Here is a 13,454-nt window from a genome sequence, read left to right on the forward strand (position 1 = left end):
AAGGGGTGAGTGAGTATCATGGTGAGGGTAAGGGGTGAGTGAGTGTCATGGTGAGGGTAAGGGGTGAGTGAGTGTCATGGTGAGGGTAAGGGGTGAGTGAGTGTCATGGTGAGGGTAAGGGGTGAGTGAGTGCAGCGGTGAGGGTAAGGGGTGAGTGAGTGTCATGGTGAGGGTAAGGGGGTGAGTGAGTGTCATGGTGAGGGTAAGGGGTGAGTGAGTGAGTGTCATGGTGAGGGTAAGGGGTGAGTGAGTGAGTGAGTGTCATGGTGAGGGTAAGGGGTGAGTGAGTGTCATGGTGAGGGTAAGGGGTGAGTGAGTGCAGCGGTGAGGGTAGGGGGTGAGTGAGTGCAGCGGTGAGGGTAGGGGGTGAGTGAGTGCAGCGGTGAGGGTAGGGGAGTGAGTGTCATGGTGAGGGTAGGGGGTGAGTGATGGTGAGGATATGGTTGAGAGTGATGGTCAAGATAGGGGTGAGTAAAATGGTGATGATTAGGGTTGAGTGACTGTGAGGGTAGCTGTGAGTGTGCTGGGGTGGATAGGGGGGAGTGATGGTGACGGTAGTGGTGAGTGTGGTGAGGGTAATTGTGAGGGTGAAGCTATGCCTAAGTGACGATGGTAGTAGGGTCAGTGATATCTCACTCTACCCTCAGTCATTCCAGTCATTCAACCCATGACACCTCGGCCTGTCATGTGACCTGCCAGCGGCCTTCCACTTCACGTGGCTTCAGAGTGCACCGAGCATTGCACAGCGCCGGGGCGACGTCACCGCCACTTATTTATGAACAGCGATTGCTGTTGGGGTGAGGGTAGATGTGTGTCTATATGCATGTTCAAGCAAGTTTTGCTGCTCACATGAACGTTCAGGCGGTTACTCATTTCCCTTTTAAAGTCGTGACCCAGTGGTGTAAATTCCGCATTCACATGGCGGCGGCGGCGGCGAGAATCTTCATAGGACAACCGCTGTTCACTTCCCCCACAAGGTGGTAATAATTGTACTGACCCCGTAGGTGTGATGGGCTCAGTCACTTTCCAACCAGAAATTGATAGCGAGCCGCTAGCTCAACCGCTGGACCACCTGGCCGGTTATGTATTGAGAACAAAACAAGATCGGTAATATTATTGAACGTCAATGCCCTCGAGGGTTATGATGGTAACAAACGGGAGTGATCAGAAGGTATGGATGGGCCAGATCACCTTAACGATAACAGTATCATGCTCAGATTTATGTGCAGCCGCATGGGTTTGTAATTTTCAACAACATACCACAAAACACCTGCTCCAGTACCTTGTATCACATTCACTAGCCACCCCTGTCCATGAAGAATGAGTAGGGTTGTTAAATGGTAACCAGTAAACCGGTAACAGTTTTCAAATTTGGTTACTGGTTCTGAACATCTGGAACCGGTAACCGATTCCTGTAGAATATGCACGGATTGGCACACGCAAATATATAAACTTAAAGGCGCATTTTTAAGTCACCGCGTGGGACATTTGTCCTCGTTTCTCAGTTAAATTGTAAGAGTGAAGCCCAACTCCTTGTATGAGATGAGTGTACCCACACTTTACCCCACTACACATGCGACCTGCTGATCGACTTTGGTGTAGCCATTTATACTGCTGGGTGGACAGATAAGAATTAAGAAACCCGCCTCCATTTCAATTGCAAGCCCAATGTGCAAACCATTACAGCACGATGGCAGCTCCCTTAATTTATCAGTTTAAAAGGTAATAATGTATTGCTAGACATTTCTGTTTCATGCGAAGGTTGAAGAATGCTCATCGCTGGACAGTGCTATTGGCCAGTGCCAGTTTGGCAGCAGGGGTCTCGTGACAAGCATGGAACATTCACGGAGTGTGACGATTTCCACCAAAAATTGGACATCAAGAGCACCTAGTGATAGAAAATTATTGGTGAAATTTCACATGGGCTGGTTTATTACAATTTCTAAATAATGAGGTGATGGAAACACAGACTCAGCTCACAATGGGCACAAATGATAAATTTTGCTCCATCACATCCACAGTCCACCACTTCCAGTTTTAGTTTAAGATGTCCATTTTTAATCAGGAATGGATGGTGTCAGATATGACTCGGGCCTGTGATTGACGTAACCCCCTTTGAACCCCACAAACGTGATGAAATTCTTGACCCGAGGAGTTGCGAACTGGTTGTGTGTGAGGGACTGAAGCGGTAGGGGTGACCGCGGCCAAATTCCCGCTCACGGCCAAATTCCCACTCACGGCCAAATTCCCGCTCACGGCCAAATTTCCGCTCACGGCCAATACCAGTGACGATTTTCTGAACTGGTCCTGGGCCACCCCTCGGTCGACAAAGCCTCAAATGAGTACCTGATGCCATGCGTAAACATTGCCACTCGGGAGACAAAGGCGGCCGGGCGTGGTGCTGGCCACCCAACCCCTCGTGTGCCGTGCTGGCCTTCATAGGTGTTCGCAAACAGCACTTGCTCCTACAGTCTGTTAAGGCTATACAGGGGATGTTTGTATTTGGAGCATCAAAATATATTATCCCCGTTTGAAGAGATTGACATCCAAATGATCCAAATGAACATGAACTGATAATTGCAGAACAAATGTTTTCAACATGTGGAAGAAGTAAACATCCAATGCCTTACCTGATCATGTTTCGTTGCCAAGTCGACCCCGGCTTCTGATGTGGTAATCCATTTGGGGAAATGTGTCCTCCAAAACCTTAATCACGTTGAGAGAGAGGGTTGATTGTCAAGGTAAATAGAGAATTAACAGTTCCAGCTAAACAACACGTGGTGCGAAGGATGTCGATTGAGGGTAATTCCTCTTTTAGACCTGAAAGAGGGAACAAGGGCAGCATGAAATGTCACATTCTGGTCTATCAGCGTGCACTGATGATTGAATCAATGTTCCTTGTCAGTCACAATTATTTTGTCAGCTCTGTAACACTCCGTGGAACTTGCTTGGCTGTTAATCGATAATTAGATGTTCTCTCTACCTTTTGATTAAAAAATTATTTTTGGGTGAAGGTATTTAATTTTGTATGTTCTGGCCAAATGTTGAAACTGTCCACGATCCGACCTAGCCAAACAAGTACAATTTAATATGTATTATTTCATGATTTATGTGGGCTACTGATTAACATTATATACATTTTCATTATGAGTTAATTCGTATACGAGCTTGTCTGCCTCAAGAAAGTGCATGTTGTTTAACACGGTCAGTTTTTCCCTATTCTTTATCTGCTCTTTTTTACGTTTGAATAATTTGTGTTTTTAGCATCATTCATGTAACTAGTATCTAAAAATGTATAATTTGCAACTCGCACTGTTTAGGCATCCACCTATTAGCATGTTGACTACATACGGTGCAAAATAAATGCAATATACATATAGAAGTGGGGAACCATAGACAAGCGGAAGGGCAGGGCAACAGACACCAACAATTGCCCGATCTCTGTGGCCTTATTTTGGGTTGTTTTTCACTCCACTTGTCTGGGTGTAGGACAATCACGGACGCTGACACAGCAGCAGCAGCCATGAGCTTTTGCCAGGACAACCCCCCGCTGACAGCAGGTACATGTGTGGGCTGTGGGCATAGCCAGCGCTGGGTCGCGCACATTCACACATGCACACCACATACTGTACAACAGCACTACAAAACAGCAGTACGGTATCCTACAGCAATGTATGGCACTATGCCACACTCTTCAAGTTAATTAATTTGGTGTAACCTGGTGAGAACACCGAACCTCCGATTAGCACGATTGGCTATGTACGGTGTGAAAGAATGCCAACATACAAACATAGTCATCAAAACGACAATAGAAATAACATTCACAATTGAACCTTAAGCGCTGCGAGGACAAATGCGCAGAAAAAACAAAACGATTAAGTTTGATTAGCGCATCGTGTAGAGCTCGTCGAGAGCAATAGATTGCCGCATCGTTCGCCTTCAAAAGACAGAAATTTACGTCGCAATGCAGTTTATGCGAGAGCCGGGGGCTTATGGGACCCCGGGGTTCCCGCCATAAGGTTCAATTAAGCAAAAGAAATCTCAACAAAATTAACCAACCAGAATTAAAAAGCACATGAATGAAGTCAGGCTATGTGCTAGGAAGAATGCCATTGTCCGAAATGTGATCAATTACATATTTTCCCTTTTAAGGCCACTGTTATTGACTACTAAGTTTAGTGTTTTATTTGTGTTTATCACCAAATAATGTCAAATAAAAGTGCGTACAAAAATACTTGCACTACAGAGTAAATCGAAAATTGCACGAACATAATCGATGTGAAATGAAATACATTTCAAGTAACAAAAGTTGGCTTGGACAAAAATACTTTTAATTACAGGAACCTCAATGTTTAGAGTATTTGGCTGTTCTAAATTTCCACGTGATAAGCCAATTTGTAGAGCTAAAATTTGTGACCAGGTCACGTCTGAAAAAGAGCTATGTAGCTCAGTGAGCCTTACCTGCTAAAATAAAAAGTTTAGTCAAATTTAGTTAGGGTCATTATCGTACCATTATGTAACCAGACGAGGAAATATGTGCAGTGTATGAGAGTAAAAAAAAACACTTACATACATTGCAACAGAGAGCATGCAATGCTGGGTTGTGTTATACTACTGTACTGCATGAAATATTATGCAGGCAGCTCTACTTTACACTTAACTCGGTATATTACACCATAATACACTGTCAAGCAACACAGAGATATCATACATCACCATTCTTCAATTCAAACAAACATCATCACATTCCACTACTAAAAACCCTGGTCGATGATAATATGTCAGACTCAATTCAACCGTCACTGCCACTATATTTAACAATGATTTTCATATGCATAGTGAAACCATGAATCTGCTTGGTGCAGCAATCTCAAATGAGCTGATTATGGAACAGCTTTGTTACTCATCTGGATAAAGAGGCATCATCTAAAAATCTTGGTTTACTTTGCAAAAGCTTATTTAAAGCACACATACGGCCAAAGTTGGGAGAACTGTTGTATATTTGAGGTGGAGTATCCAAGTTCCTACTTCACTGCACCTGAGAATTCAACACGAAACGGGGTTATTAATGATCCAGAACTCACAGAATCACTTCAGTCACTCACCCACTGGTTTTCGGTCGTCTACTTATCACCTGTCCGTGTGTGTGTGTGGGGAGCGCTAATGTAATGGTTAGCGCGTTGCGCTACAAACTCAAAAACCAACACCAGTGACGATTATCTGGACTGGTCCTGGGCCTGCCCTAGGTCGACTCAGCCTCAAATGAGTGCCTAATGCGGTGTGTTAACATCGCCACTAGGGAGACAAAGGCGACGGGGCATGGTGCTGGCTACTCACCCCCTTGTGTGTCGTGCTGGCCTTCGTAGGTGCTCGTTAGCAGCACTTTTAAGGCTATACGGGGGATATTTGTCTTCGTGTATATCCGTGTCTGTCTCTGCCTTTGTCTCTGTGTCCTGTGTCTCTGTCTCTCACTGCCTCTGTATGTGCACTGCCCCAGGCGTGTGGGGGTTGGAGATCCCAGAGCGTTCGCTCCCCCAGCTCTTCCCAGGACACTTCCACCTCCCACTGCCCCAGCAGCAGCAGGTGAACACGCAGCAGCAGCAACCACAACAACAACAGCAGCAGCAACAGCAGCAGCAGCTATCGGCAGAGCAGCCGGTGGCTGTGATTTCTCCACACACGGTGTCTGGTCAGCGTGCCGTCACTGGGAAGGTCACCACGCTGCAGCTGCAGTGGACTACACTGCCGCACATACAGCAGCAGCAGCAACAGCAGCAGCCGCCAGCACAGCAGCAGCAGACAGCACAACCAACACAGCAGGTACAGGTGGCCCACACTTGGTGGAGCTGAGTGGAGATCTGTTAATGTGTTCATGTTTGGCCCATCATTGAGCTCCACGGTTGTGTTGGTTGGGTCACAAAGCCCCACATTCCCAGCTATCATGTGCCGAAACATCATTGGTTTTACTTAACACAAATGAATCATGAGCTTCGTGCAGAATGAATAGCAAATTAAATAAGCAGACAATACACAACCTTCACATATTAGTCCCGGAAGCCATGTAAAAATCCATGAAACCCCATGGCCTTTTGGGACTGCGTAATTTCATCTGCATTGGTTCAATATAAGAAAACTACCGGATTCAACATTCATTGTCTTAGGCTGCTCGAACCAGGGCGAGTGAATTGCCAGATGTTTGCTGGCTAGATGGGCTAAATGTGTTCTTATGAGTTAAATCAGTGATGCCCACCCACTGGCACCCATATGCACACTGTGAGGGGGAGTGTATGTGAAAAATCACGTGATGGCAGTGGTCATAGGTGGTATTGTCACGTGGAGTTAATGAGCAGTAGTACTCTGCACTGAAGCTAAACACGTATTTGTTGTGGGAAATTCAGTGTGTAAACGACCAATTCTGACCCAATATACTTCTCTGTTGTCTGGAATTCAGCAAACCCATGCTCTTGGTTATCCAGGTCATTCAAGGTAGTAAATATTTCTTGAAGCTTGCTTTTTACATACCTTCCCTCTCTACTGCATGCTGATGGTGACTGAGGAATATGCTGTAGAGTAGTGGGAATTTTTATTGTTATTGAGATGTAACTATTTTAAATTATAAGATTTTTGTTCATTGTTATCATTACATTTTTAATAAATGTTTCAGGTATTATACATAGGTGCTCGCTAACAGCACTTGCCCCAACAGTCTGTTAAGGCAACAGGGGGGATATTTGTCTTTGTACTCATGACCACTACGTGCGTGCAGGTGGTGCCTTCCCAGCATGGGGTGGCGGCGTCTATCATCGTGGCAGGGGCGCCAGGAGCGACCGGGGTTCCTGTGGTGGGCGAGGCCGGCGCTCTGAGTGTCTGCTGTCAGTTACAGCAGCAGCCCCACCAGGAGGGACAGCAGGTACATGCAAAATTAATATTTTTTTGATTGGCGGTGACACGGCCCTGTGGTAGTGTGTTCGGCGTTTGTCTCAGAGGTTTGCGATTCGAATTTGGCAGCGTTGCAGAAATAGAAGTAACATAAGAAATGTATTTTGTTACTGCTATTCTCCACAACGAGACTAATAATGTTTTGTTAAATAGCCTCAGCTGCCTCTCATTAGCTACCACTTCGTAGCAGTTGAACACGGCTCCGTTTTAATGTAAGGAATCGTAAATGCCACTTGCAGCGGTTGCCTTTCCCAGGCGCAGGTGGTGCCTCAGATCGAATGTGGGAATCTCACCCCACAACAGCCTCAGCAGCCGCAGCAACAGCAGCAGCAACTGAGAGCTGACCAGACGTTCAAGTGTGAGGGCTGCTGGAAGGAGTTGGTCTTCTCATCGTACTTGTTACAGCAGCACCACCATCACCACAATCACCACCAGCAGCCGCAGCAGCAGCAACAGCCACAGAAGCAGCCACAGCATGAGGACGCGCAGCAGCAGAGCACCGGCTCTGAAAGTAAAAGCGTGCGCCGCGCCCACGGAAGCAAACGCAAGAGGGCGACCACCACCAAGGAGGAGGAGGGGGGTGGCCGCGATGATGATGGCTGCGTAGGCACCAACGGCACCATCATCGTCACTGGGCTCAGCATGAACCCCGGCTCCGTCAACGGTACCATCGTGGGCACGACGGGCAGCGCCACAATGGGAGAAGACGTCCTGGAGAGCGTCGTGCGCGAGACCATCGACTGCGCCGGGCTGGCGGCGTCGCAGGCCATGGAGGGCATCTCGGACGGCGGCGTCGGCGAGGACGCGACGGTGGCCGTCGGCGCCGGCGACGACCCCCTGCAGCTGCCGCTGGCGTGCGAGCGCTGCGGGAAGCGCTTCGCTCAGGCCCCGCGGCTCGCGCGGCACCGGCGCACGCACGACGCGCCGAGGCCCCACGGCTGCCCGCAGTGCGGCGCGCGCTTCAAGCAGCGGCAGCACCTGGCGGCCCACGCGCGGCTGCACACGGGCGAGCGCCCGTACGCGTGCGGGGACTGCGGGAGGCGGTTTGCGCGCGGCGCCAACGCGGCGCGGCACCGGCGCGTGCACACGGGCGAGCGGCCGTACGCGTGCACGGCCTGCGGCCGCCGCTTCCGGCAGAAGCCCCACCTGGCGGCGCACACGCGGCTGCACACGGGGGAGCGGCCGTACGCGTGCGCCGCCTGCGGCCGCCGCTTTGCGAAACCCTACAGCCTCACGCGGCATCTGCGCTCGGCTGCGCATGCGCGTAGGACGCAGCAGCAACAGCAGCAGCAACAGCAGCAGCAACAGCAGGAGCAACAGCAGGAGCAACAGCAGCAACAGCAGCAACAAACGCCAGCGCAATAACCTGCCCCAGAGTGGACTGAGGACAGTTTGCGAGTGTTAATGTTTATGTGTATATGTATAACAGCAGTGTGCTCATGACCAACTCCGGTTTGGCAGCAGAGGTCTCACTTCCAATCATTCGAGCAGCATTATCTTTTCATCGGCTGCATAAGTACCACTCTGTGAAAGCTGCCTGGCCGCTTGCTCAATATGCCGTACTTTCTCTATGCTTTCGAAATGTTAGTCCCCTTTAAAGGAACACCTGCGCTGACTTGAACTATCCAGGCTTGCCTGCCTACAATCCATCCTGGTTTTAACCAGGTTTTAACCAGGATGGATTGTATGAGGAGCTCATTCATCATTGAAAGATCTGGACATGGTCCCATAACTGATATTTTTGATAAGTGAGGCTGCGTTAGCTGGGTATTGTAGCTCACATGCCCAGCCACTGCATGCCTAAGTAGCTTCTGTTTGGTTGGATAAAGGAAGCTAAACGGGCACAGCACGAGCTAGATAAGAGATGGGCTGTGTGGTATGGGAGGATTTCGGGCTGATTATTATACTTGCCGATGACTGGTACCAGCAGAGTCAAGATTGGCCTCTGGGTATTTGGAAGTCGTCGCTCTCCCAACAACAATATGGTGGAAGAGTAACGCTCAATAATGAGCGGAGCGCAGGGCAGCTAAAATACAGCAAATTGGCACACTTGGCAGCACAAGTGGTACATTTGTGTCATCTCAGTGAGTTAACCCATAACACCAGGGTCTGTCCTGTGACCTGTCGGTGAGCCTTCCACACTTCACGTGGCCTCAATGTGCATCTAGCCTGGCACAAGCACTGTGATCACATCACCGCCACATGGTGGCAAATGGTGGCTGTTGTGTGTGTGTGTAAAAAAAAAAGACGCCCCACATAGCTTTTACCAGATTGTTGGGATAAACGCTATCGGGAGTACCTATGAAAACCAGCACAACGCACGAGGGAGTGGTGTGTCAGTGTTGAATATCTGAAACCAGGTCTAGGCCTCCCCTAGATTGACCCTGTCTTAAATGAGTACCTGGTGCTGTGTGTAATTCTTAACACCGAGGAGACAAAGGCGAGTGGTCATAATAGTGACCACACCAACCCCTCGTGTGTGCTGCTCTGGCCTTAATAAGTGGTCACTGAAAGTATGTACCCTAACAGTATATAAAGGCTACATGGGTTATCTCATTGTTTATATCTATGAACGATTGTCTTAAAGCCTCAACACACTACGCTGCAACTGCCTCTGCAAGATAATTTACTGGACGCTGCTTATGTTTTCTGCTTTTGTGGCTACGTGTTTGCCTATTTCAAGTACTTTTTTTAATCTCTGCAATTACTTAATTCAAGACATTGGTCAAAATATTTATAGGGACGAGTTGCTTAGCACAACCCAACGTCAAGTTTGATGAGTTTCCAGTTCATTTGTTTAACCAGGTGAGAACTCAAGAGACCAGAAATGATCTTGGTCACCAAAGTGACAAGCCATAACATACAAAAATAACTACAACAATGAAGCAGATATAAATCGGAGCAAAAACATCCCCATTATAGAATACATTGAAAACAGTGCAGACACATGAAATACATTTTTAGGAACAAATGTTGGTTTGGACAAATTTTTAAAACCTTTCAATCAAATTGAGTTTGAGCAACATCAACAGATTTTGGGTCATTATTGGACGATTATGTAAACATAAGGATTTTATTAAATGTAACAAATGTAAGCAAGTAGAGAAACTGCTTGAGTCATGTTTATCCATAGGACTGCCACTGTTGATTCCCTACCAAGCGGTACCTATTTTGCCAACCCCAGAGGGATGATGGCCCAAGACAACTCCCCAACCAGCTTTTGGTCACACACTCAACCTGGTTTGTGCTTGTGGCATCTTGGTTACCAACGATTGGAGAATCCTGTGGGTGTTAATAGTATCGCACTATGCTGGATTAGATCCTGTTTATCGAAAGTAATTTCTTAGCCTTGGTGGCTCTAAGCCCGTATCCCCCATGTCTGTCCTGGGTCCACTTCTTTTCTGTATCGACACAACTTCATTAGGTACCACCATTAATTAGGTCTAAATTTCCACTCATGATGACACTCAAATTTACATACACTGCAAAGTGAGTCTAAGTGATGCCTTCTCTGTTCCCTCGTAATCACTTTAACTCATCGGAGCTTGAATGCAGCACAATTTCCTCCAGTTGAATGGGGAGAATCCGAATATTTATTTATATTGGAAGATTCCGATGAGCTATGAAGCTTTTTTTTTACAGATGTCTAGTATGGGCGGATACGATAGAACATTGCCCGGTTACATCCCATCCTCTCAGCCACTGATGCGGATAAATTAGTTCATGCTTTTATTTTCTCAAGCATCAACTACTGCAATGCCTTACTATCTTAATAGTACCTTCAGTAAGATACTTTGTTGAATCCAGTCCATTCAGAATGCAACTGCTAGGGTCTTGACCCAAGCTCCTCATTCAGAACATACCACCCTTGTTCTTGCATCTCTTTGCTGGTTGCCAGTTAAATTCCACGTTGATTTCTAGCTCCTCCTCACATTCAAGGCCCTGAATGATCTCGTACCTCCGTAAAATCGGAAGTTGCTGCGCCCATCCCCCCATAGATTCCAACAAGAACTCTTGAGGTCGGTGGACTCAGATCTCTTCCGCAACCCCAGAATGAAGCTCCAGTCCATCATGGGTGATTGAGGCCTTCGCTTCTGTGGCACCTGGATTGTGGAATGCTCTGCCGAAGGCTGTCAGAGTTTGGTTGGGTTGGGGTCTTAAAGTCTCTAAAAACATTTCTATTTCAGGAAGGTGTTTTCTATTTTAACTTAGCCATTCTTACCCATGCCTCCCTGCCCCCCCCCCCCCCATCGTCATTGATGTGCAGCGCCTTGAGATTTTATGAAAGGCACTTTATTAGCTATAATTATTATTTGAATTCGCAACTGTATGATAGCGAGCCGTTCACTCTACCGCTGAGCCACCTGGTCACATTTCCAATTTAACAAAGTAATATGAATCCTACAGCTGTAATGTAAAAGTTTTTTAAATAATGTGTTTATTTTTCTACTTACAAAACTATAAATTGCTAATAAGGCTGCCTCCTTTTACTGGGCAGGGAGTTTGCAAGTGCAACGTAGGTTTCTATTGCTTTCATTGCGAGCCACAGAGCCAACATTTAAAAACAAATTGCTTGTAGAGACAAGTGTAACGTGATGGATGAGGAACTGCATAAATGTCAGCTATTTAACATAATGCAGTATTTCATGTTTTCCTTAGGACAAGTCACACCAAGGTCTTGAGAATTCGGATGATCCCAGATTGAATGTTAAAATTCGTTTTGGTATATTTTTTGTGCTGGAGAAAACGAGTGTCGCAGAAAAAACCGACGTGAACTAGAGCACGACTGGCGAGAGTTGTTAACTGGTAACCGTTTTAATATTCGGTGACTGGTTCCGTGAGTCTGGAACCGGTCACCATTTCCAGTGGAATGTCAGTAATGAATGCACCGATTGGCACAAGCGCATGTATAAACCGCACGGCGGCCGAAGTCCACTGCATGGTACATTCGCCCTCGTTTCTCAGTTGAGAGGTCATAGCTTCGAAAGTGCTCAAGCCACTGCCGGCAGAGGGGTCTTCACTCGAGGAAGCTCTCGGGGGGGGGGGGGGGGGGGGGGGTGAAGGGGGTATTTGGCCTACTCTTGCATCCTGACCAGACGTCTCAGAAGAGATGGGTGTATTCACACATTACCCCACCACATGTATGTATGGCGTAATGTGTGAATACAGCCACCTCTTCCAAGACGTCTCGTCAGATGTAAGAATAGGTCAAATACACCCCCCCCCCCCGAGCGTGTGACCTGTCAGTCAACTGGTGGACCCATTATACTGCAGGATGGACAGAGGCATGGGGCAACTGAAGGAAGTTGCCCAATGTTTTAAAGAACCAGCAACCACACTGGATTCCAGTGTGCCCGGCATTACACAACGGCAGAGCCCTTTGCTTTTTAGTGAAAAAGCAACATTAATTTTATCGCTGGACATTCTATATCTGTAGCAAATCCAGCACCGGTAATGCAAAAAAACGATGTTATAACAACCCTATAAATTATTTTGAGTGTGTTGGCACAGGGCCTCATGGTATTGTTCTACTCTGTGATGCACTGAGAAGCCTCGGAACAGCTCTGGCGAGGTGTGTGAGAACCCCTGTGTGGTAGGAAGGTTTCTCTTGGAGTCGCTACAGCAAGGGGTTGGCTGACGTCACCTGTGCGGGGCTTGTGCGTGCATTTTCTCTAGACACCCGATTTCTCCCGCATGTAACTTCGTCACGGAATTGGTGAAATGTCCAACAGATAAAAAAATAGGATTTCCTGCTCAAATGGGCATTGGTGATAATTGTCTCCTGTTTACAGTCCTGAGCCAGTGGTGAAAATTCAGCATTGCTATGGCAGGGTGAATCTATCCTTTGGACACTTGATTTTCCCACAAAGTGAAACATTTTAAGGACCCACTAGAAATGAGTCAACTCCAATTAGGATTTGAACTCGCAACTGTGATTGTGAGCTACTCATTCTAGGGCTAAGCCACTTGCTGGCCCTTCTGAAAATGAGTTTTTTTTCAATTACTAAAATTTATGTTTTAATATATGTGCATTAAACGTAATATTAAAAGGGATGTAGGCATGGATTGGACGCTATGGAACACGTGCTAGTGGCAGTAGCATCATGTCTTCCAATCCAGGAGTGACCCTGGAAGTTGACGCTTCAGAGCGACTTTACAAGTCACTTGAGTAGTCCCCTGCACAGGAAGGTGCGTATCCGTGCTGTACATGTGGTTTAACATCAGCAGTCATTTCCAATGTCAACTTCCCCCTTCAGAAATTAGCTTGACAAACTTGAGTACAAACTGTCATAGAATGGGTTTTTTTTCCTGCAAGCATTGGTGGCCGAGTTCTGTCAGACTCTGTGCTCAAAAGTTTAATTTCGCAGCTGCGATTAGCATGATTGGCTACGTACGTTGTAAAAGAAGTTCAACATACGTACATAATCGCAGATGAAGCCTGGATCTGAACCCAAGATTCCAATGGTGTTGGCACATTGCTTCAGGCCCATGACCTCCAGGACGACAGTTCCTCG

At 47.1% G+C, this 13,454-nt stretch overlaps 1 protein-coding gene across 2 annotated transcripts; it reads left to right on the top strand.

The window, feature by feature from the left end:
• The first annotated feature begins 441 nt into the window (after positions 1–441).
• Positions 442–12,001, top strand: LOC133358068 (zinc finger protein 696-like). Of its 2 annotated transcripts, none has more exons than XM_061576353.1 (4): positions 442–3,560; positions 5,498–5,820; positions 6,767–6,910; positions 7,195–12,001. In XM_061576353.1, the coding sequence occupies exons 1-4, from the start codon at positions 3,524–3,526 to the stop codon at positions 8,302–8,304; spliced, it is 1,614 nt and encodes a 537-aa protein (XP_061432337.1). In that variant the 5' UTR covers positions 442–3,523; the 3' UTR covers positions 8,305–12,001. The 2 variants fall into 2 exon arrangements, with proteins under 2 accessions (XP_061432337.1, XP_061432338.1); XM_061576354.1 differs by having other exon boundaries at positions 7,243–12,001.
• The last annotated feature ends 1,453 nt before the right edge of the window (positions 12,002–13,454 follow it).

This window comes from Lethenteron reissneri, chromosome 60 (assembly GCF_015708825.2).
Source record: "Lethenteron reissneri isolate LAM-NWPU_2019-01 chromosome 60, ASM1570882v1, whole genome shotgun sequence".
Taxonomy (NCBI): domain Eukaryota; kingdom Metazoa; phylum Chordata; class Hyperoartia; order Petromyzontiformes; family Petromyzontidae; genus Lethenteron; species Lethenteron reissneri.